This window comes from Salvelinus namaycush, unplaced genomic scaffold, assembly GCF_016432855.1.
Source record: "Salvelinus namaycush isolate Seneca unplaced genomic scaffold, SaNama_1.0 Scaffold622, whole genome shotgun sequence".
In the NCBI taxonomy this organism is placed as follows: domain Eukaryota; kingdom Metazoa; phylum Chordata; class Actinopteri; order Salmoniformes; family Salmonidae; genus Salvelinus; species Salvelinus namaycush.
This window is the reverse complement of record NW_024061334.1, coordinates 117114-142694: the sequence shown is the minus strand read 5'-3', so window position 1 is coordinate 142694 and position 25581 is coordinate 117114. Positions and strand designations below refer to the sequence as shown.

General features: G+C 46.9%; 1 protein-coding gene across 1 annotated transcript; it reads left to right on the top strand.

Moving 5' to 3' along the window:
* Positions 1-25347, top strand: LOC120042154 (retinoschisin-like). The gene is made up of 4 exons (XM_038987015.1): positions 1-100; positions 2476-2617; positions 20911-21106; positions 25195-25347. The coding sequence occupies exons 1-4, from the start codon at positions 1-3 to the stop codon at positions 25345-25347; spliced, it is 591 nt and encodes a 196-aa protein (XP_038842943.1).
* Positions 25348-25581: the final 234 nt, after the last annotated feature.

The window sequence follows — 25581 nt, the reverse complement described above, 5'->3', positions numbered from 1 at the left end:
ATGGGGGGGCTATTCCACTACCGGTTCTGCCTTTCGGGCTCCACGGAGCACCAGAGACATTTCAGCGACTCCTGGACCGAGTCCTGCGGCCGCACAGTGAGTACGCAGCGGCTTATCTAGATGACATAATTGTGCACAGTGACAATTGGGAGTCACATCTGTGTAAGTTACAGGCCGTGGTTTATGCGCTAAGGGATGCAGGTCTGACCGCGAACCCCCACAAGTGCAAGCTGGGCTACGCCGAAGTGGAGTACCTGGGATATAAGATCGGGAGGGGAAATGTGAAACCCCAAGAAAAAAAAATCGCTGCCATTAGGGAATAGCCGGTCCCCCGAACCAAGAGGCAGGTGAAGTCATTCCTGGGGTTAGCAGGCTACTACAATAGATTTGTACCTAACTTTATCCCAGGAGGTCTACCCCGGGGGATGGTAATAGAGGGGAGGTACGTGAGTTGACGTTGGCTCCCTCTGCTGGGAATACCGGAGCTGGGCACCCCGACACGGACAGCTAAGTGGAGGTAATTAGAGGAAAGTGCCAACCAGCCGTGGAGGCTAAATAATAGGAGCACGACGGCACACCGCGGAGGAGAGACGGACACCAGTTAAGAGAGAGAAGGAAGACCGAGCAAAACCTAAGTTATTTCTTTGATATATTTATTTTCTGTCTTAAGTAAAGTTGTTTTCGGACTAAAGCCTCCCTGTCTCTGTGTCAATCTCTGCACGCTCAACCCAACACCCCACGGTTTACCACATTATCCTCTGCAGCAGAGATAACTCTGGGTCTTCCTTTCCTGTGGCGGTCCTCATGACAGTTTCAACATAGTGCTTGATGGTTTTTGCGACTGCACTTGAAGAAACTTTCAAAGTTTTTGAAATGTCCGGGTTGACTGACCTTCATGTCTTAAAGTAATGATGGACTGACCTTCATGTCTTAAAGTAATGATGGACTGACCTTCATGTCTTAAAGTAATGATGGACTGACCTTCATGTCTTAAAGTAATGATGGACTGACCTTCATGTCTTAAAGTAATGATGAACTGACCTTTATGTCTTAAAGTAATGATGGACTGACCTTCATGTCTTAAAGTAATGATGGACTGACCTTCATGTCTTAAAGTAATGATGGACTGACCTTCATGTCTTAAAGTAATGATGGACTGACCTTCATGTCTTAAAGTACTGCTGGACTGTTGTTTCTCTTTGCTTATTGGACCTGTTGTTGCCATAATATGGACTTGGTCTTTTACCAAATAGGGCTATCTTCTGTATACCGCCCCTACCTTGTCACAACACAACTGATTCGCTCACACGCATTAAAAAGGAAAGAAATTCCACAAATGTACTTTTAACAAGGCTCACCTGTTAATTGAAATGCATTCCAGGTGACTACCTCATGAAGCTGGTTAAGAGAATGCCAAGAGTGTGCAAAGCTGTCATCAAGGCAAAGGGTGGCTACTTTGAATAATCTCAAATATAAAATATATTTTGATTTGTTTAACACTTTTTTGGTTACTACATGATTCCATGTATTTCATAGTTTTGATGTCTGAACTATTATTCTACAATGTAGAAAATAGTAAAAATAAAGAAAAACCCTTGAATGAGTAGGTGTCCAAACTTTTGACTGGTACAGTATGTATATATAAAATATATAAGGGAGATTGGAAATGATGCAGACATTTACATTGATAGAATCCACAATCTATGTGCAATATTAAATCTGATCCACCCCCTAAGAAAACAAAATCACTCATATTACACTGAGCTCAGTGGTATGAAGGACCCTTACATGGTGAAGGTGACAGCAATGTGTCCTGTAGTTGAAGAACGACCACTGTGCATTCAACACCAGCTAAGTGTACCAGATAAATGTCCAGCCAACATATACATGCACAGAGAGCCTGATGTGAGCCATAATACTTTACATCCAACAGGAACAGACTGGCAGATTGGCAGAGACAAAACCCAGCAGGAGATTTACACAGAATCTCAAACATCTGTAAATCTCTGTAAACGTTTGACGTTAATCAACTTCCCAGATCGTCTCTCTGTGTCACGCCAGGATGGCATCAGAGGGTGTTACGCAAACACTAGGAGCCCTGACATTTTAACGTTTCATAACCAGATTACAATTTAGATACCGTGCTCTGATCTGTACCACTCCAACTGTGAGAATACAAAATGAGATTTTGAAAAATGTTATGTTGAAAATAGACTCTTCTGCAATGTGCCATAGCACTTTATGACTTTATAGATGAGTTGGGCTACAGCCTCTACACTGGCTGAGAGGAGGATTACGCTGGGCTACAGCCTCTACACTGGCTGAGAGAGGAGGATTACGCTGGGCTACAGCCTCTACACTGGCTGAGAGGAGGATTACGCTGGGCTACAGCCTCTACACTGGCTGAAAGAGGTGTGCCATAGCACTTTATGACTTTATAGATGAGTTGTAAAACAGTGTGTCTGTGCTCCACAGAGTGTCTCTATCACAAGCCCCTGGGGTTCGAGGCTGGTTCAGTGACACCGGACCAGATTAGCTGTTCTAACCAGGAAGAGTACAGCGGCTGGTATTCCTCCTGGACCTCCAACAGGGCACGACTCAACAGCCAGGGCTTCGGGTCAGTGCTGCTGTCTATACTAATGTCCTATCTGTCTGTCTGTCCGAATGTCCATAATACCGTCAACCCATAGAGGTTCCCGGTTTCACTTCATACATTCACATTGTCAAAAATCTCTTAACCATCCTCAGAAGAGCTTGGTGGTTAATATGTGCTTGTGGTCACATTTTGCAACAAGGGTCTTTTGTACCTCAGGTGTCATAATCTTGGTGTTGTCCTTCTGTATTATAATGTGTATGTTGGTCTCCTCTCCTAAATCAGGTGTATGCATCACAATGTGTATGACCCTCTCTCCTCTCCAGGGGGGTAAACTACAAGCAGGATCAATGTGTATGACCCTCTCTCCTCTCCAGGGGGGTAAACTACAAGCAGGATCAATGTGTATGACCTTCTCTCCTCTCCAGGGGGGTAAACTACAAGCAGGATCAATGTGTATGACCTTCTCTCCTCTCCAGAGGGGTAAACTACAAGCAGGATCAATGTGTATGAACCTCTCTCCTCTCCAGAGGGGTAAACTACAAGCAGGATCAATGTGTATGACCTTCTCTCCTCTCCAGAGGGGTAAACTACAAGCAGGATCAATGTGTATGACCTTCTCTCCTCTCCAGAGGGGTAAACTACAAGCAGGATCAATGTGTATGACCCTCTCTCCTCTCCAGAGGGGTAAACTACAAGCAGGATCAATGTGTATGACCCTCTCTCCTCTCCAGAGGGGTAAACTACCAGCAGGATCAATGTGTATGACCTTCTCTCCTCTCCAGAGGGGTAAACTACAAGCAGGATCAATGTGTATGACCTTCTCTCCTCTCCAGAGGGGTAAACTACAAGCAGGATCAATGTGTATGACCTTCTCTCCTCTCCAGAGGGGTAAACTACAAGCAGGATCAATGTGTATGACCCTCTCTCCTCTCCAGAGGGGTAAACTACAAGCAGGATCAATGTGTATGACCCTCTCTCCTCTCCAGGGGGGTAAACTACAAGCAGGATCAATGTGTATGACCCTCTCTCCTCTCCAGAGGGGTAAATTACAAGCAGGATCAATGTGTATGACCCTCTCTCCTCTCCAGGGGGGTAAACTACAAGCAGGATCAATGTGTATGACCCTCTCTCCTCTCCAGAGGGGTAAATTACAAGCAGGATCAATGTGTATGACCCTCTCTCCTCTCCAGAGGGGTAAATTACAAGCAGGATCAATGTGTATGACCTTCTCTCCTCTCCAGAGGGGTAAACTACAAGCAGGATCAATGTGTATGACCCTCTCTCCTCTCCAGAGGGCTAAATTACAAGCAGGATCAATGTGTATGACCTTCTCTCCTCTCCAGAGGGGTAAACTACAAGCAGGATCAATGTGTATGACCTTCTCTCCTCTCCAGGGGGGTAAACTACAAGCAGGATCAATGTGTATGACCCTCTCTCCTCTCCAGAGGGGTAAACTACAAGCAGGATCAATGTGTATGACCTTCTCTCCTCTCCAGAGGGGTAAACTACAAGCAGGATCAATGTGTATGACCCTCTCTCCTCTCCAGGGGGGTAAACTACAAGCAGGATCAATGTGTATGACCTTCTCTCCTCTCCAGGGGGGTAAACTACAAGCAGGATCAATGTGTATGACCTTCTCTCCTGTCCAGAGGGGTAAACTACAAGCAGGATCAATGTGTATGACCCTCTCTCCTCTCCAGAGGGGTAAACTACAAGCAGGATCAATGTGTATGACCTTCTCTCCTGTCCAGAGGGGTAAACTACCAGCAGGATCAATGTGTATGACCCACTCTCCTGTCCAGAGGGGTAAACTACAAGCAGGATCAATGTGTATGACCCTCTCTCCTCTCCAGGGGGGTAAACTACAAGCAGGATCAATGTGTATGACCCTCTCTCCTCTCCAGGGGGGTAAACTACAAGCAGGATCAATGTGTATGACCCTCTCTCCTCTCCAGAGGGGTAAACTACAAGCAGGATCAATGTGTATGAACCTCTCTCCTCTCCAGAGGGGTAAACTACAAGCAGGATCAATGTGTATGACCTTCTCTCCTCTCCAGAGGGGTAAACTACAAGCAGGATCAATGTGTATGACCTTCTCTCCTCTCCAGGGGGGTAAACTACAAGCAGGATCAATGTGTATGACCCTCTCTCCAGGGGGGTAAACTACAAGCAGGATCAATGTGTATGACCTTCTCTCCTCTCCAGAGGGGTAAACTACAAGCAGGATCAATGTGTATGACCTTCTCTCCTCTCCAGGGGGGTAAACTACAAGCAGGATCAATGTGTATGACCTTCTCTCCTCTCCAGGGGGGTAAACTACAAGCAGGATCAATGTGTATGACCCTCTCTCCAGGGGGGTAAACTACAAGCAGGATCAATGTGTATGAACCTCTCTCCTCTCCAGGGGGGTAAACTACCAGCAGGATCAATGTGTATGACCTTCTCTCCTCTCCAGAGGGGTAAACTACAAGCAGGATCATTGTGTATGACCTTCTCTCCTCTCTAGAGGGGTAAACTACAAGCAGGATCAATGTGTATGACCCTCTCTCCTCTCCAGGGGGTAAACTACAAGCAGGATCAATGTGTATGACCCACTCTCCTCTCTAGAGGGGTAAACTACCAGCAGGATCAATGTGTATGACCTTCTCTCCTCTCCAGGGGGGTAAACTACAAGCAGGATCAATGTGTATGACCCTCTCTCCTCTCCAGAGGGGTAAACTACAAGCAGGATCAATGTGTATGACCCTCTCTCCTCTCCAGGGGGTAAACTACAAGCAGGATCAATGTGTATGACCCTCTCTCCTCTCCAGAGGGGTAAACTACCAGCAGGATCAATGTGTATGACCTTCTCTCCTCTCCAGGGGGGAAAACTACAAGCAGGATCAATGTGTATGACCCTCTCTCCAGAGGGGTAAACTACAAGCAGGATCAATGTGTATGACCCTCTCTCCTCTCCAGAGGGGTAAACTACAAGCAGGATCAATGTGTATGACCTTCTCTCCTCTCCAGAGGGGTAAACTACCAGCAGGATCAATGTGTATGACCTTCTCTCCTCTCCAGGGGGGTAAACTACAAGCAGGATCAATGTGTATGACCCTCTCTCCAGAGGGGTAAACTACAAGCAGGATCAATGTGTATGACCCTCTCTCCTCTCCAGAGGGGTAAACTACCAGCAGGATCAATGTGTATGACCTTCTCTCCTCTCCAGGGGGGTAAACTACAAGCAGGATCAATGTGTATGACCCTCTCTCCTCTCCAGAGGGGTAAACTACCAGCAGGATCAATGTGTATGACCTTCTCTCCTCTCCAGGGGGGTAAACTACAAGCAGGATCAATGTGTATGACCTTCTCTCCTCTCCAGGGGGGTAAACTACAAGCAGGATCAATGTGTATGACCTTCTCTCCTCTCCAGGGGGGTAAACTACAAGCAGGATCAATGTGTATGACCTTCTCTCCTCTCCAGGGGGGTAAACTACAAGCAGGATCAATGTGTATGACCTTCTCTCCTCTCCAGAGGGGTAAACTACAAGCAGGATCAATGTGTATGACCTTCTCTCCTCTCCAGGGGGGTAAACTACAAGCAGGATCAATGTGTATGACCCTCTCTCCAGGGGGGTAAACTACAAGCAGGATCAATGTGTATGACCTTCTCTCCTCTCCAGAGGGGTAAACTACAAGCAGGATCAATGTGTATGACCTTCTCTCCTCTCCAGGGGGGTAAACTACAAGCAGGATCAATGTGTATGACCTTCTCTCCTCTCCAGGGGGGTAAACTACAAGCAGGATCAATGTGTATGACCCTCTCTCCAGGGGGGTAAACTACAAGCAGGATCAATGTGTATGACCTTCTCTCCTCTCCAGAGGGGTAAACTACAAGCAGGATCAATGTGTATGACCTTCTCTCCTCTCCAGGGGGGTAAACTACAAGCAGGATCAATGTGTATGACCTTCTCTCCTCTCCAAGGGGGTAAACTACAAGCAGGATCAATGTGTATGACCCTCTCTCCAGGGGGGTAAACTACAAGCAGGATCAATGTGTATGAACCTCTCTCCTCTCCAGGGGGGTAAACTACAAGCAGGATCAATGTGTATGACCTTCTCTCCTCTCCAGAGGGGTAAACTACAAGCAGGATCAATGTGTATGACCCTCTCTCCTCTCCAGGGGGGTAAACTACAAGCAGGATCAATGTGTATGACCCTCTCTCCTCTCCAGGGGGGTAAACTACAAGCAGGATCAATGTGTATGACCCTCTCTCCTCTCCAGAGGGGTAAACTACAAGCAGGATCAATGTGTATGAACCTCTCTCCTCTCCAGAGGGGTAAACTACAAGCAGGATCAATGTGTATGACCTTCTCTCCTCTCCAGAGGGGTAAACTACAAGCAGGATCAATGTGTATGACCTTCTCTCCTCTCCAGGGGGGTAAACTACAAGCAGGATCAATGTGTATGACCCTCTCTCCAGGGGGGTAAACTACAAGCAGGATCAATGTGTATGACCTTCTCTCCTCTCCAGAGGGGTAAACTACAAGCAGGATCAATGTGTATGACCTTCTCTCCTCTCCAGGGGGGTAAACTACAAGCAGGATCAATGTGTATGACCTTCTCTCCTCTCCAAGGGGGTAAACTACAAGCAGGATCAATGTGTATGACCTTCTCTCCTCTCCAGAGGGGTAAACTACAAGCAGGATCAATGTGTATGACCCTCTCTCCTCTCCAGGGGGGTAAACTACAAGCAGGATCAATGTGTATGACCTTCTCTCCTCTCCAGGGGGGTAAACTACAAGCAGGATCAATGTGTATGACCCTCTCTCCTCTCCAGAGGGGTAAACTACAAGCAGGATCAATGTGTATGACCCTCTCTCCTCTCCAGGGGGTAAACTACAAGCAGGATCAATGTGTATGACCCTCTCTCCTCTCCAGAGGGGTAAACTACCAGCAGGATCAATGTGTATGACCTTCTCTCCTCTCCAGGGGGGTAAACTACAAGCAGGATCAATGTGTATGACCCTCTCTCCAGAGGGGTAAACTACAAGCAGGATCAATGTGTATGACCCTCTCTCCTCTCCAGAGGGGTAAACTACAAGCAGGATCAATGTGTATGACCTTCTCTCCTCTCCAGAGGGGTAAACTACCAGCAGGATCAATGTGTATGACCTTCTCTCCTCTCCAGGGGGTAAACTACAAGCAGGATCAATGTGTATGACCCTCTCTCCAGAGGGGTAAACTACAAGCAGGATCAATGTGTATGACCCTCTCTCCTCTCCAGAGGGGTAAACTACCAGCAGGATCAATGTGTATGACCTTCTCTCCTCTCCAGGGGGGTAAACTACAAGCAGGATCAATGTGTATGACCTTCTCTCCTCTCCAGGGGGGTAAACTACAAGCAGGATCAATGTGTATGACCTTCTCTCCTCTCCAGGGGGGGTAAACTACAAGCAGGATCAATGTGTATGACCTTCTCTCCTCTCCAGGGGGGTAAACTACAAGCAGGATCAATGTGTATGACCTTCTCTCCTCTCCAGAGGGGTAAACTACAAGCAGGATCAATGTGTATGACCTTCTCTCCTCTCCAGGGGGGTAAACTACAAGCAGGATCAATGTGTATGACCCTCTCTCCAGGGGGGTAAACTACAAGCAGGATCAATGTGTATGACCTTCTCTCCTCTCCAGAGGGGTAAACTACAAGCAGGATCAATGTGTATGACCTTCTCTCCTCTCCAGGGGGGTAAACTACAAGCAGGATCAATGTGTATGACCTTCTCTCCTCTCCAAGGGGGTAAACTACAAGCAGGATCAATGTGTATGACCCTCTCTCCAGGGGGGTAAACTACAAGCAGGATCAATGTGTATGAACCTCTCTCCTCTCCAGGGGGGTAAACTACAAGCAGGATCAATGTGTATGACCTTCTCTCCTCTCCCGAGGGGTAAACTACAAGCAGGATCAATGTGTATGACCCTCTCTCCTCTCCAGGGGGGTAAACTACAAGCAGGATCAATGTGTATGACCCTCTCTCCTCTCCAGGGGGGTAAACTACAAGCAGGATCAATGTGTATGACCCTCTCTCCTCTCCAGAGGGGTAAACTACAAGCAGGATCAATGTGTATGAACCTCTCTCCTCTCCAGAGGGGTAAACTACAAGCAGGATCAATGTGTATGACCTTCTCTCCTCTCCAGAGGGGTAAACTACAAGCAGGATCAATGTGTATGACCTTCTCTCCTCTCCAGGGGGGTAAACTACAAGCAGGATCAATGTGTATGACCTTCTCTCCTCTCCAGGGGGGTAAACTACAAGCAGGATCAATGTGTATGACCTTCTCTCCTCTCCAGAGGGGTAAACTACAAGCAGGATCAATGTGTATGACCTTCTCTCCTCTCCAGGGGGGTAAACTACAAGCAGGATCAATGTGTATGACCCTCTCTCCAGGGGGGTAAACTACAAGCAGGATCAATGTGTATGACCTTCTCTCCTCTCCAGAGGGGTAAACTACAAGCAGGATCAATGTGTATGACCTTCTCTCCTCTCCAGGGGGGTAAACTACAAGCAGGATCAATGTGTATGACCTTCTCTCCTCTCCAAGGGGGTAAACTACAAGCAGGATCAATGTGTATGACCCTCTCTCCAGGGGGGTAAACTACAAGCAGGATCAATGTGTATGAACCTCTCTCCTCTCCAGGGGGGTAAACTACAAGCAGGATCAATGTGTATGACCTTCTCTCCTCTCCAGAGGGGTAAACTACAAGCAGGATCAATGTGTATGACCCTCTCTCCTCTCCAGGGGGGTAAACTACAAGCAGGATCAATGTGTATGACCCTCTCTCCTCTCCAGGGGGGTAAACTACAAGCAGGATCAATGTGTATGACCCTCTCTCCTCTCCAGAGGGGTAAACTACAAGCAGGATCAATGTGTATGAACCTCTCTCCTCTCCAGAGGGGTAAACTACAAGCAGGATCAATGTGTATGACCTTCTCTCCTCTCCAGAGGGGTAAACTACAAGCAGGATCAATGTGTATGACCTTCTCTCCTCTCCAGGGGGGTAAACTACAAGCAGGATCAATGTGTATGACCCTCTCTCCAGGGGGGTAAACTACAAGCAGGATCAATGTGTATGACCTTCTCTCCTCTCCAGAGGGGTAAACTACAAGCAGGATCAATGTGTATGACCTTCTCTCCTCTCCAGGGGGGTAAACTACAAGCAGGATCAATGTGTATGACCTTCTCTCCTCTCCAAGGGGGTAAACTACAAGCAGGATCAATGTGTATGACCTTCTCTCCTCTCCAGAGGGGTAAACTACCAGCAGGATCAATGTGTATGACCTTCTCTCCTCTCCAGGGGGGTAAACTACAAGCAGGATCAATGTGTATGACCCTCTCTCCAGAGGGGTAAACTACAAGCAGGATCAATGTGTATGACCCTCTCTCCTCTCCAGAGGGGTAAACTACCAGCAGGATCAATGTGTATGACCTTCTCTCCTCTCCAGGGGGGTAAACTACAAGCAGGATCAATGTGTATGACCTTCTCTCCTCTCCAGGGGGGTAAACTACAAGCAGGATCAATGTGTATGACCTTCTCTCCTCTCCAGGGGGGTAAACTACAAGCAGGATCAATGTGTATGACCTTCTCTCCTCTCCAGGGGGGTAAACTACAAGCAGGATCAATGTGTATGACCTTCTCTCCTCTCCAGAGGGGTAAACTACAAGCAGGATCAATGTGTATGACCTTCTCTCCTCTCCAGGGGGGTAAACTACAAGCAGGATCAATGTGTATGACCCTCTCTCCAGGGGGGTAAACTACAAGCAGGATCAATGTGTATGACCTTCTCTCCTCTCCAGAGGGGTAAACTACAAGCAGGATCAATGTGTATGACCTTCTCTCCTCTCCAGGGGGGTAAACTACAAGCAGGATCAATGTGTATGACCTTCTCTCCTCTCCAAGGGGGTAAACTACAAGCAGGATCAATGTGTATGACCCTCTCTCCAGGGGGGTAAACTACAAGCAGGATCAATGTGTATGAACCTCTCTCCTCTCCAGGGGGGTAAACTACAAGCAGGATCAATGTGTATGACCTTCTCTCCTCTCCCGAGGGGTAAACTACAAGCAGGATCAATGTGTATGACCCTCTCTCCTCTCCAGGGGGGTAAACTACAAGCAGGATCAATGTGTATGACCCTCTCTCCTCTCCAGGGGGGTAAACTACAAGCAGGATCAATGTGTATGACCCTCTCTCCTCTCCAGAGGGGTAAACTACAAGCAGGATCAATGTGTATGAACCTCTCTCCTCTCCAGAGGGGTAAACTACAAGCAGGATCAATGTGTATGACCTTCTCTCCTCTCCAGAGGGGTAAACTACAAGCAGGATCAATGTGTATGACCTTCTCTCCTCTCCAGGGGGGTAAACTACAAGCAGGATCAATGTGTATGACCTTCTCTCCTCTCCAGGGGGGTAAACTACAAGCAGGATCAATGTGTATGACCTTCTCTCCTCTCCAGAGGGGTAAACTACAAGCAGGATCAATGTGTATGACCTTCTCTCCTCTCCAGGGGGGTAAACTACAAGCAGGATCAATGTGTATGACCCTCTCTCCAGGGGGGTAAACTACAAGCAGGATCAATGTGTATGACCTTCTCTCCTCTCCAGAGGGGTAAACTACAAGCAGGATCAATGTGTATGACCTTCTCTCCTCTCCAGGGGGGTAAACTACAAGCAGGATCAATGTGTATGACCTTCTCTCCTCTCCAAGGGGGTAAACTACAAGCAGGATCAATGTGTATGACCCTCTCTCCAGGGAGGTAAACTACAAGCAGGATCAATGTGTATGAACCTCTCTCCTCTCCAGGGGGGTAAACTACAAGCAGGATCAATGTGTATGACCTTCTCTCCTCTCCAGAGGGGTAAACTACAAGCAGGATCAATGTGTATGACCCTCTCTCCTCTCCAGGGGGGTAAACTACAAGCAGGATCAATGTGTATGACCCTCTCTCCTCTCCAGGGGGGTAAACTACAAGCAGGATCAATGTGTATGACCCTCTCTCCTCTCCAGAGGGGTAAACTACAAGCAGGATCAATGTGTATGAACCTCTCTCCTCTCCAGAGGGGTAAACTACAAGCAGGATCAATGTGTATGACCTTCTCTCCTCTCCAGAGGGGTAAACTACAAGCAGGATCAATGTGTATGACCTTCTCTCCTCTCCAGGGGGGTAAACTACAAGCAGGATCAATGTGTATGACCCTCTCTCCAGGGGGGTAAACTACAAGCAGGATCAATGTGTATGACCTTCTCTCCTCTCCAGAGGGGTAAACTACAAGCAGGATCAATGTGTATGACCTTCTCTCCTCTCCAGGGGGGTAAACTACAAGCAGGATCAATGTGTATGACCTTCTCTCCTCTCCAAGGGGGTAAACTACAAGCAGGATCAATGTGTATGACCTTCTCTCCTCTCCAGAGGGGTAAACTACAAGCAGGATCAATGTGTATGACCCTCTCTCCTCTCCAGGGGGGTAAACTACAAGCAGGATCAATGTGTATGACCTTCTCTCCTCTCCAGGGGGGTAAACTACAAGCAGGATCAATGTGTATGACCCTCTCTCCTCTCCAGAGGGGTAAACTACAAGCAGGATCAATGTGTATGACCCTCTCTCCTCTCCAGGGGGTAAACTACAAGCAGGATCAATGTGTATGACCCTCTCTCCTCTCCAGAGGGGTAAACTACCAGCAGGATCAATGTGTATGACCTTCTCTCCTCTCCAGGGGGGTAAACTACAAGCAGGATCAATGTGTATGACCCTCTCTCCAGAGGGGTAAACTACAAGCAGGATCAATGTGTATGACCCTCTCTCCTCTCCAGAGGGGTAAACTACAAGCAGGATCAATGTGTATGACCTTCTCTCCTCTCCAGAGGGGTAAACTACCAGCAGGATCAATGTGTATGACCTTCTCTCCTCTCCAGGGGGGTAAACTACAAGCAGGATCAATGTGTATGACCCTCTCTCCAGAGGGGTAAACTACAAGCAGGATCAATGTGTATGACCCTCTCTCCTCTCCAGAGGGGTAAACTACCAGCAGGATCAATGTGTATGACCTTCTCTCCTCTCCAGGGGGGTAAACTACAAGCAGGATCAATGTGTATGACCTTCTCTCCTCTCCAGGGGGGTAAACTACAAGCAGGATCAATGTGTATGACCTTCTCTCCTCTCCAGGGGGGGTAAACTACAAGCAGGATCAATGTGTATGACCTTCTCTCCTCTCCAGGGGGGTAAACTACAAGCAGGATCAATGTGTATGACCTTCTCTCCTCTCCAGAGGGGTAAACTACAAGCAGGATCAATGTGTATGACCTTCTCTCCTCTCCAGGGGGGTAAACTACAAGCAGGATCAATGTGTATGACCCTCTCTCCAGGGGGGTAAACTACAAGCAGGATCAATGTGTATGACCTTCTCTCCTCTCCAGAGGGGTAAACTACAAGCAGGATCAATGTGTATGACCTTCTCTCCTCTCCAGGGGGGTAAACTACAAGCAGGATCAATGTGTATGACCTTCTCTCCTCTCCAAGGGGGTAAACTACAAGCAGGATCAATGTGTATGACCCTCTCTCCAGGGGGTAAACTACAAGCAGGATCAATGTGTATGAACCTCTCTCCTCTCCAGGGGGGTAAACTACAAGCAGGATCAATGTGTATGACCTTCTCTCCTCTCCCGAGGGGTAAACTACAAGCAGGATCAATGTGTATGACCCTCTCTCCTCTCCAGGGGGGTAAACTACAAGCAGGATCAATGTGTATGACCCTCTCTCCTCTCCAGGGGGGTAAACTACAAGCAGGATCAATGTGTATGACCCTCTCTCCTCTCCAGAGGGGTAAACTACAAGCAGGATCAATGTGTATGAACCTCTCTCCTCTCCAGAGGGGTAAACTACAAGCAGGATCAATGTGTATGACCTTCTCTCCTCTCCAGAGGGGTAAACTACAAGCAGGATCAATGTGTATGACCTTCTCTCCTCTCCAGGGGGGTAAACTACAAGCAGGATCAATGTGTATGACCCTCTCTCCAGGGGGGTAAACTACAAGCAGGATCAATGTGTATGACCTTCTCTCCTCTCCAGAGGGGTAAACTACAAGCAGGATCAATGTGTATGACCTTCTCTCCTCTCCAGGGGGGTAAACTACAAGCAGGATCAATGTGTATGACCTTCTCTCCTCTCCAAGGGGGTAAACTACAAGCAGGATCAATGTGTATGACCCTCTCTCCAGGGGGGTAAACTACAAGCAGGCTCAATGTGTATGAACCTCTCTCCTCTCCAGGGGGGTAAACTACAAGCAGGATCAATGTGTATGACCTTCTCTCCTCTCCAGAGGGGTAAACTACAAGCAGGATCAATGTGTATGACCTTCTCTCCTCTCTAGAGGGGTAAACTACAAGCAGGATCAATGTGTATGACCCTCTCTCCTCTCCAGGGGGTAAACTACAAGCAGGATCAATGTGTATGACCCACTCTCCTCTCTAGAGGGGTAAACTACAAGCAGGATCAATGTGTATGACCTTCTCTCCTCTCCAGGGGGGTAAACTACAAGCAGGATCAATGTGTATGAACCTCTCTCCTCTCCAGAGGGGTAAACTACAAGCAGGATCAATGTGTATGACCCTCTCTCCTCTCCAGGGGGTAAACTACAAGCAGGATCAATGTGTATGACCCTCTCTCCTCTCCAGAGGGGTAAACTACCAGCAGGATCAATGTGTATGACCTTCTCTCCTCTCCAGGGGGGTAAACTACAAGCAGGATCAATGTGTATGACCCTCTCTCCAGAGGGGTAAACTACAAGCAGGATCAATGTGTATGACCCTCTCTCCTCTCCAGAGGGGTAAACTACAAGCACGATCAATGTGTATGACCTTCTCTCCTCTCCAGAGGGGTAAACTACCAGCAGGATCAATGTGTATGACCTTCTCTCCTCTCCAGGGGGGTAAACTACAAGCAGGATCAATGTGTATGACCCTGTCTCCAGAGGGGTAAACTACAAGCAGGATCAATGTGTATGACCCTCTCTCCTCTCCAGAGGGGTAAACTACCAGCAGGATCAATGTGTATGACCTTCTCTCCTCTCCAGGGGGGTAAACTACAAGCAGGATCAATGTGTATGACCTTCTCTCCTCTCCAGGGGGGTAAACTACAAGCAGGATCAATGTGTATGACCTTCTCTCCTCTCCAGGGGGGTAAACTACAAGCAGGATCAATGTGTATGACCTTCTCTCCTCTCCAGGGGGGTAAACTACAAGCAGGATCAATGTGTATGACCTTCTCTCCTCTCCAGAGGGGTAAACTACAAGCAGGATCAATGTGTATGACCTTCTCTCCTCTCCAGGGGGGTAAACTACAAGCAGGATCAATGTGTATGACCCTCTCTCCAGGGGGGTAAACTACAAGCAGGATCAATGTGTATGACCTTCTCTCCTCTCCAGAGGGGTAAACTACAAGCAGGATCAATGTGTATGACCTTCTCTCCTCTCCAGGGGGGTAAACTACAAGCAGGATCAATGTGTATGACCTTCTCACCTCTCCAAGGGGGTAAACTACAAGCAGGATCAATGTGTATGACCCTCTCTCCAGGGGGGTAAACTACAAGCAGGATCAATGTGTATGAACCTCTCTCCTCTCCAGGGGGGTAAACTACAAGCAGGATCAATGTGTATGACCTTCTCTCCTCTCCAGAGGGGTAAACTACAAGCAGGATCAATGTGTATGACCTTCTCTCCTCTCTAGAGGGGTAAACTACAAGCAGGATCAATGTGTATGACCCTCTCTCCTCTCCAGGGGGTAAACTACTAGCAGGATCAATGTGTATGACCCACTCTCCTCTCTAGAGGGGTAAACTACCAGCAGGATCAATGTGTATGACCTTCTCTCCTCTCCAGGGGGGTAAACTACAAGCAGGATCAATGTGTATGACCCTCTCTCCTCTCCAGAGGGGTAAACTACAAGCAGGATCAATGTGTATGACCCTCTCTCCTCTCCAGGGGGTAAACTACAAGCAGGATCAATGTGTATGACCCTCTCTCCTCTCCAGAGGGGTAAACTACCAGCAGGATCAATGTGTATGACCTTCTCTCCTCTCCAGGGGGGTAAACTACAAGCAGGATCAATGTGTATGACCCTCTCTCCAGAGGGGTAAACTACAAGCAGGATCAATGTGTATGACCCTCTCTCCTCTCCAGAGGGGTAAACTACAAGCAGGATCAATGTGTATGACCTTCTCTCCTCTCCAGAGGGGTAAACTACCAGCAGGATCAATGTGTATGACCTTCTCTCCTCTCCAGGGGGGTAAACTACAAGCAGGATCAATGTGTATGACCCTCTCTCCAGAGGGGTAAACTACAAGCAGGATCAATGTGTATGACCCTCTCTCCTCTCCAGAGGGGTAAACTACCAGCAGGATCAATGTGTATGACCTTCTCTCCTCTCCAGGGGGGTAAACTACCAGCAGGATCAATGTGTATGACCTTCTCTCCTCTCCAGGGGGGTAAACTACAAGCAGGATCAATGTGTATGACCTTCTCTCCTCTCCAGGGGGGTAAACTACAAGCAGGATCAATGTGTATGACCTTCTCTCCTCTCCAGGGGGGTAAACTACAAGCAGGATCAATGTGTATGACCTTCTCTCCTCTCCAGGGGGGGTAAACTACAAGCAGGATCAATGTGTATGACCTTCTCTCCTCTCCAGGGGGGTAAACTACAAGCAGGATCAATGTGTATGACCCTCTCTCCAGAGGGGTAAACTACAAGCAGGATCAATGTGTATGACCCTCTCTCCTCTCCAGAGGGGTAAACTACCAGCAGGATCAATGTGTATGACCTTCTCTCCTCTCCAGGGGGGTAAACTACAAGCAGGATCAATGTGTATGACCTTCTCTCCTCTCCAGGGGGGTAAACTACAAGCAGGATCAATGTGTATGACCTTCTCTCCTCTCCAGGGGGGTAAACTACAAGCAGGATCAATGTGTATGACCTTCTCACCTCTCCAAGGGGGTAAACTACAAGCAGGATCAATGTGTATGACCCTCTCTCCAGGGGGGTAAACTACAAGCAGGATCAATGTGTATGAACCTCTCTCCTCTCCAGGGGGGTAAACTACAAGCAGGATCAATGTGTATGACCTTCTCTCCTCTCCAGAGGGGTAAACTACAAGCAGGATCAATGTGTATGACCTTCTCTCCTCTCTAGAGGGGTAAACTACAAGCAGGATCAATGTGTATGACCCTCTCTCCTCTCCAGAGGGGTAAACTACCAGCAGGATCAATGTGTATGACCTTCTCTCCTCTCCAGGGGGGTAAACTACCAGCAGGATCAATGTGTATGACCTTCTCTCCTCTCCAGGGGGGTAAACTACAAGCAGGATCAATGTGTATGACCTTCTCTCCTCTCCAGGGGGGTAAACTACAAGCAGGATCAATGTGTATGACCTTCTCTCCTCTCCAGGGGGGTAAACTACAAGCAGGATCAATGTGTATGACCTTCTCTCCTCTCCAGGGGGGGTAAACTACAAGCAGGATCAATGTGTATGACCTTCTCTCCTCTCCAGGGGGGTAAACTACAAGCAGGATCAATGTGTATGACCCTCTCTCCAGAGGGGTAAACTACAAGCAGGATCAATGTGTATGACCCTCTCTCCTCTCCAGAGGGGTAAACTACCAGCAGGATCAATGTGTATGACCTTCTCTCCTCTCCAGGGGGGTAAACTACAAGCAGGATCAATGTGTATGACCTTCTCTCCTCTCCAGGGGGGTAAACTACAAGCAGGATCAATGTGTATGACCTTCTCTCCTCTCCAGGGGGGTAAACTACAAGCAGGATCAATGTGTATGACCTTCTCACCTCTCCAAGGGGGTAAACTACAAGCAGGATCAATGTGTATGACCCTCTCTCCAGGGGGGTAAACTACAAGCAGGATCAATGTGTATGAACCTCTCTCCTCTCCAGGGGGGTAAACTACAAGCAGGATCAATGTGTATGACCTTCTCTCCTCTCCAGAGGGGTAAACTACAAGCAGGATCAATGTGTATGACCTTCTCTCCTCTCTAGAGGGGTAAACTACAAGCAGGATCAATGTGTATGACCCTCTCTCCTCTCCAGGGGGTAAACTACAAGCAGGATCAATGTGTATGACCCACTCTCCTCTCTAGAGGGGTAAACTACCAGCAGGATCAATGTGTATGACCTTCTCTCCTCTCCAGGGGGGTAAACTACAAGCAGGATCAATGTGTATGACCCTCTCTCCTCTCCAGAGGGGTAAACTACAAGCAGGATCAATGTGTATGACCCTCTCTCCTCTCCAGGGGGTAAACTACAAGCAGGATCAATGTGTATGACCCTCTCTCCTCTCCAGAGGGGTAAACTACCAGCAGGATCAATGTGTATGACCTTCTCTCCTCTCCAGGGGTGTAAACTACAAGCAGGATCAATGTGTATGACCCTCTCTCCAGAGGGGTAAACTACAAGCAGGATCAATGTGTATGACCCTCTCTCCTCTCCAGAGGGGTAAACTACAAGCAGGATCAATGTGTATGACCTTCTCTCCTCTCCAGAGGGGTAAACTACCAGCAGGATCAATGTGTATGACCTTCTCTCCTCTCCAGGGGGGTAAACTACAAGCAGGATCAATGTGTATGACCCTCTCTCCAGAGGGGTAAACTACAAGCAGGATCAATGTGTATGACCCTCTCTCCTCTCCAGAGGGGTAAACTACCAGCAGGATCAATGTGTATGACCTTCTCTCCTCTCCAGGGGGGTAAACTACAAGCAGGATCAATGTGTATGACCTTCTCTCCTCTCCAGGGGGGTAAACTACAAGCAGGATCAATGTGTATGACCTTCTCTCCTCTCCAGGGGGGTAAACTACAAGCAGGATCAATGTGTATGACCTTCTCTCCTCTCCAGGGGGGTAAACTACAAGCAGGATCAATGTGTATGACCTTCTCTCCTCTCCAGGGGGGGTAAACTACAAGCAGGATCAATGTGTATGACCTTCTCTCCTCTCCAGGGGGGTAAACTACAAGCAGGATCAATGTGTATGACCCTCTCTCCAGAGGGGTAAACTACAAGCAGGATCAATGTGTATGACCCTCTCTCCTCTCCAGAGGGGTAAACTACCAGCAGGATCAATGTGTATGACCTTCTCTCCTCTCCAGGGGGGTAAACTACAAGCAGGATCAATGTGTATGACCTTCTCTCCTCTCCAGGGGGGTAAACTACAAGCAGGATCAATGTGTATGACCTTCTCTCCTCTCCAGGGGGGTAAACTACAAGCAGGATCAATGTGTATGACCTTCTCTCCTCTCCAGGGGGGTAAACTACAAGCAGGATCAATGTGTATGACCTTCTCTCCTCTCCAGGGGGGTAAACTACAAGCAGGATCAATGTGTATGACCTTCTCTCCTCTCCAGGGGGGGTAAACTACAAGCAGGATCAATGTGTATGACCTTCTCTCCTCTCCAGAGGGGTAAACTACAAGCAGGATCAATGTGTATGACCTTCTCTCCTCTCCAGGGGGGGTAAACTACAAGCAGGATCAATGTGTATGACCTTCTCTCCTCTCCAGAGGGGTAAACTACAAGCAGGATCAATGAGGTAGCCAGCTAACTTGTCTAAATATATATATCTATATTAGAAAGACCAGTTTAAAATGGGCATGGTCTAATGGACTCAACAACCAAAAACACATACTGAAGCTTAGCTTTCTTAATAAACCTGAAAATCAGTAGATATTTTTGGTTGTTTATGAAAGTTAGCTTGCTAACTCATTGATCCTGCTTTATAGTATACACCCCAGGTTGCATATTAGAACTAGGGCTGTCAATAGATTTAAATAATTAATCAAGATTAATTGTATGATTTTCTGTAGTTAATAAAGATTAATCGCATTTTTAAAAAGTGTTCAAATTTGACCCTAATATAAGAGGTTTCAATTTTTTTTTAAACATGACATTGGGTTGTAGTTATAATTTATTCCTGTCAGGAGGAATGGGCCAAAATTCACCCAACTTATTGTGGGAAGCTTGTGGAAGGCTACACGATACGTTTGACCCAAGTTAAACAATATAAAGGCAATGCTACCAAATACTAATTGAATGTATGTAAACTTCTGACCCACTGGGAATGTGTTGAAAGAAATCAAATCTGAAATAAATCATTCTCTCTACTATTATTCTGACATTTCACATTCTTAAAATAAAGTGGTGATCCTAACTGACCTAAGACAGGGAATTTTTAATAGGATTAAATGTCAGGAATTGTGAAAAACTGAGTTTAAATATATTTGGCTAAAGTGTATGTAAACTTCCAATTTCAACTGTATATAATATTTTTTATTAAATATATTACTTCAGATGGAAAGTTGAAAGCTTCCAAACTTCTGAATAGAAAAGGCCATTCATGACGGTTGTAAATCTTTTCGGTATGAATAGCCATTATTGATCAATCTATATCTTATTTTTTTGCGTATTGATTTTAAACTAAAACATGTTCTTGTATTTGTTTGTTAGTGCCTATTTTTAATAAACCCTGTTTGATTGATACTGTATGTATCAAGTCTGTTAAGGATTTTGCCATTCTATTACATATGAGCTTTGTTATTATTTTGTTTTCACAATTTATTAAACGAATCCGGTCCGTAATCAGCAGGGACTCTCCAGATTTTCCTGGTTTTAATTTAACTGAAAAAAATGTTGACACATGGAACTGAAACTGAAATCTAATTACAATGTTGCAGAACATTGAAGTAAACATTTTGTGAGAAACATTGTAAACTGTAATTCAAACGGTGAGTTTCCCTTAAATGAAAACGTTGAGACAATTGTTGTCACAATGTTTAATCTATCGCAGGGATATTCAACTTTTACACTACGGGGTCCAGAGCCTGCTGGTTCTCTGTTCTACCTGATAATGAATTCCACCCACCTGATGTACCAGATCTAAATCAGTCCCTGGTGAAAAAATGCAGTGGAACTAGCTTAGAGGAGTTTGGTTTTAGGGTTCTATCATACAACCTAATACAATGTTGTAGAAAGTAACAAAAACGTTTTGTGCCAGCTGGGTCTTCAGCTGCAAGCTGCAAAGAGCATACAGATAAGCATTGTGTTTTACGCTCAAAAGGGTCCGTGCGGAAACAGACTTTTGAAACTTTTGGGTGAAAAATTAAAATGTGAAAAAATGCTTCAAAATAAATGAACAGCGTTAACTTTGACAGCCCTCATTTTAACATGTATGTTCCTCCTCCTCTCCAGGTGTGCATGGCTGTCTAACATGTTCCTCCTCCTCTCCAGGTGTGCATGGCTGTCTAAGTTCCAGGACAACAGCCAGTGGATCCAGATTGACCTACAGGATGTGGGTGTGGTCTCAGGTATCCTGACCCAGGGTCGCTGTGATGCTGATGAGTGGCTGACCAAGTACAGTGTCCAGTACCGCACCGATCAGAACCTAAACTGGATCTACTACAAGGATCAGACTGGCAACAACAGGGTCAGTATACAGTAGGACCAACAACAGGGTCAATGCACAATAGGACCAACAAACGGGTCAATTTGCAGTAGGACCAACAACAGGGTCAGTATGCAGTAGGACCAACAACAGTCAGTATGCAGTAGGACCAACAACAGGGTCAGTATGCAGTAGGACCAACAACAGGGTCAGTGTGCAGTAGGACCAACAACAGGGTCAGTATACAGTAGGACCAACAACAGAGTCAGTATGCAGTAGGACCAACAACAGTCAGTATGCAGTAGGACCAACAACAGGGTCAGTATACAGTAGGACCAACAACAGGGTCAGTATACAGTAGGACCAACAACAGGGTCAGTATACAGCAGGACCAACAACAGGGTCAGTATGCAGTAGGACCAACAACAGGGTCAGTATGCAGTAGGACCAACAACAGGGTCAGTATGCAGTAGGACCAACAACAAGGTCAGTATGCAGTAGGACCAACAACAGGGTCAGTATGCAGTAGGACCAGCAACAGGGTCAGTATACAGTAGGATCAGACTGGCAACAACATGGTCAATATACAGTAGGACCAAAAACATGGTCAGTATACAGTAGGACCATACTGGCAACAATAGGGTCAGTATACAGTAGGACAAGACTGGCAACAACAGGGTCAGTATACAGTAGGAACAACAATAGGGTCAGTATACAGTAGGACAAACAGGGTCAGTATGCAGTAGGACCAACAACAGGGTCAGTATACAGTAGGACCAACAACAGGGTCAGTATACAGTAGGACCAGACTGGTAACAGCAGGGTCAGTATGCAGTAGGACCAACAACAGGGTCGGTATACAGTATGACCAACAACAAGGTCAGTATACAGTAGGACCAGACTGGCAACAACAGGGTCTGTTTAGAGTAGAACCAACAACAGGGTCAGTATACAGTAGGACCAACAACAGGGTCAGTATACAGTAGGACCAGACTGGCAACAACAGGGTCTGTTTAGAGTAGAACCAACAACAGGGTCAGTGTGCAGTAGGACCAACGATAGGGTCAGTATGCAGTAGGACCAGACTGGCAACAACAGGGTCAGTATGCAGAAGGCCCAGACTGGCGACAACAGGGTCAATGTACAGTAGTACAAACAACAGGGTCAGTATGCAGAAGGCCCAGACTGGCGACAACAGGGTCAGTATGCAGTAGGACCAACAACAGGGTCAGTATACAGTAGGACCAACAACAGAGTCAGTATATAGTAGTACCAACAACAGGGTCAGTATGCAGTAGGACCAACAATAGGGTGAGTATACAGTAGGACCAACAGCAGGGTCAGTATGCAGTAGGGCCAACAACAGGGTCAGTATGCAGTAGGACAACAACAGAGTCAGTATGCAGTAGGACCAACAACAGTCAGTATGCAGTAGGACCAACAATAGGGTGAGTATACAGTAGGACCAACAATAGGGTGAGTATACAGTAGGACCAACAGCAGGGTCAGTATGCAGTAGGACCAACAACAGGGTCAGTATGCAGTAGGACCAACAACAGAGTCAGTATGCAGTAGGACCAACAACAGTCAGTATGCAGTAGGACCAACAACAGGGTCAGTATGCAGTAGGACCAACTACAGAGTCAGTATGCAGTAGGACCAACAACAGTCAGTATGCAGTAGGACCAACAACAGGGTCAGTATGCAGCAGGACAAACAATAGGGTCAGTATACAGTAGGACCAACAACAGGGTTAGTATGCAGTTGGACCAGACTGGCAACAACAGGGTCCATATACAGTAGGGCCAACAACAGGGTCAGTATGCAGAAGGCCCAGACTGGCGACAACAGGGTCAGTATACAGTAGGACCAACAACAGGGTCAGTATGCAGTAATACCAACAACAGGGTCAGTATGCAGTAATACCAACAACAGGGTCAGTATACAGTAGGACCAACAGCAGGGTCAGTATGCAGTAGGCCCAGACTGGCAACAACAGGGTCAGTATGCAGTAGGACCAGACTGGCAACAACAGGGTCAGTATGCAATAGGACCAGACTGGCAACAACAGGGTCAGTATGCAGTAGGACCAACACCAGGGTCAGTATACAGTAAGACCAACAACAGGGTCAGTTTACAAAAGGACTAGACTGGCAACAAAAGGGTCAGTATAAATTAGGAACAACAACAGGGTCAGTATGCAGTAGGACCAACAACAGAGCCAGTATACAGTAGGACCAACAACAGGGTCAGTATACAGTAGGACCAACCACAGGGTCAGTATACAGTAGGACCAGCAACAGGGTCAGTATACAGTATGACCAACAACAGGGTCAGTATAAAGTAGGACCAACAACAGGGTCAGTGTGCAGTAGGACCAACAACAGGGTCAGTGTGCAGTAGGACCAACAACAGGGTCAGTGTGCAGTAGGACCAACAACAGGGTCAGTGTGCAGTAGGACCAACAATAGGGTCAGTATGCAGTAGGACAAACAACAGGGTCAGTGTGCAGTAGGACCAACAATAGGGTCAGTATGCAGTAGGACCAACAACAGGGTCAGTGTGCTGTAGGACCAACAACAGGGTCAGTATAAAGTAGGACCAACAACAGGGTCAGTATGCAGTAGGACCAACAACAGTCAGTATGCAGTAGGACCAACAATAGGGTCAGTATGCAGTAGTACCAACAACAGGGTCAGTGTGCAGTAGGACCAACAACAGGGTCAGTATGCAGTAGGACCAACAGCAGGGTCAGTATGCAGTAGGACCAACAACAGGGTCAGTATAAAGTAGGACCAACAATAGGGTCAGTATGCAGTAGGACCAACAACAGGGTCAGTGTGCAGTAGGACCAACAACAGGGTCAGTGTGCAGTAGGACCAACAACAGGGTCAGTATGCAGTAGGACCAACAACAGGGTCAGTATGCAGCAGGACCAACAACAGGGTCAGTATAAAGTAGGACCAACAATAGGGTCAGTATGCAGTAGGACCAACAACAGGGTCAGTGTGCAGTAGGACCAACAACAGGGTCAGTATGCAGTAGGACCAACAACAGGGTCAGTGTGCAGTAGGACCAACAACAGGGTCAGTGTGCAGTAGGACCAACAACAGGGTCAGTATGCAGTAGGACCAACAACAGGGTCAGTATGCAGCAGGACCAACAACAGGGTCAGTATACAGTAATACCAACAATAGGGTGAGTATACAGGCTGGGCATTCTGTATTATGCTACTAGTAATACTACTAAATCACAAGGGAACAATTGTCAGTTCCTCTTAGGCTCTGTGTTCTAAAAGTCACTCTATTTCCTTTCTAATGCAGTAGTTTTGACCAGAGGTCTATGGGCTAAAATGGTGCACTACATAGGGTGGCTAAAGTGGTGCACTACATAGGGTGGCTAAAGTGGTGCACTACATAGGGTGGCATTTGGGGTTGAGCCCATCTCACTTGTACATCCTTCTCTAGAGAGGACTATAGTCTGTACATCCTTCTCTAGAGAGGACTATAGTCTGTACATCCTTCTCTAGAGAGGACTATAGTCTGTACATCCTTCTCTAGAGAGGACTATAGTCTGTACATCCTTCTCTAGAGAGGACTATAGTCTGTACATCCTTCTCTAGAGAGGACTATAGTCTGTACATCCTTCTCTAGAGAGGACTATAGTCTGTACATCCTTCTCTAGAGAGGACTATAGTCTGTACATCCTTCTCTAGAGAGGACTATAGTCTGTACATCCTTCTCTAGAGAGGACTATAGTCTGTACATCCTTCTCTAGAGAGGACTATAGTCTGTACATCCTTCTCTAGAGAGGACTATAGTCTGTACATCCTTCTCTAGAGAGGACTATAGTCTGTACATCCTTCTCTAGAGAGGACTATAGTCTGTACATCCTTCTCTAGAGAGGACTATAGTCTGTACATCCTTCTCTAGAGAGGACTATAGTCTGTACATCCTTCTCTAGAGAGGACTATAGTCTGTACATCCTTCTCTAGAGAGGACTATAGTCTGTACATCCTTCTCTAGAGAGGACTATAGTCTGTAGGCTGACTACAGACTATAGTTGGTTGATTGGTTGATGTCAGATGGGCATGTTATCGACCTGCCAATGTCGTGTCTCTGTTCCCGCAGGTGTTCTATGGGAACTCGGACCGCTCGTCGTCCGTTCAGAACCTGCTGCGTCCTCCTATTGTGGCCCGCTATGTTAGGCTCCTCCCTCTGGGTTGGCACACCCGCATCGCCCTGCGCATGGAGCTGCTGATGTGTATGAACAAGTGTACCTAAAACCCATGACCCTAACCCCTAACCTCTAACCTTGTCTATCCTACTGGGCACAGATGTCAGTTCAACGTCTAGTTTTGATTTACATTTGGTTAAGTTATCAACTAACGTAAATTCAACGTGAAATCAAGAATCAAATTCACCATGTCATGTGATTTAGGCTAAAAGTTGGGTGAAAATATGAAATGCTCTCACGTTGATTTGTTTTACACATTTATTCAACGCTATCAAATGTAT

Bases quoted from the DNA above. Each gene is read 5' to 3' on its own strand.
- LOC120042154 (XM_038987015.1), top strand. From the start codon at position 1: ATGGGGGGGCTATTCCACTACCGGTTCTGCCTTTCGGGCTCCACGGAG. The intron at 2,618-20,910 runs GTCAGTGCTGCT...CCTCCTCTCCAG, and splicing joins CTCAACAGCCAGGGCTTCGG to GTGTGCATGGCTGTCTAAGT. The intron at 21,107-25,194 runs GTCAGTATACAG...CTGTTCCCGCAG, and splicing joins ATCAGACTGGCAACAACAGG to GTGTTCTATGGGAACTCGGA.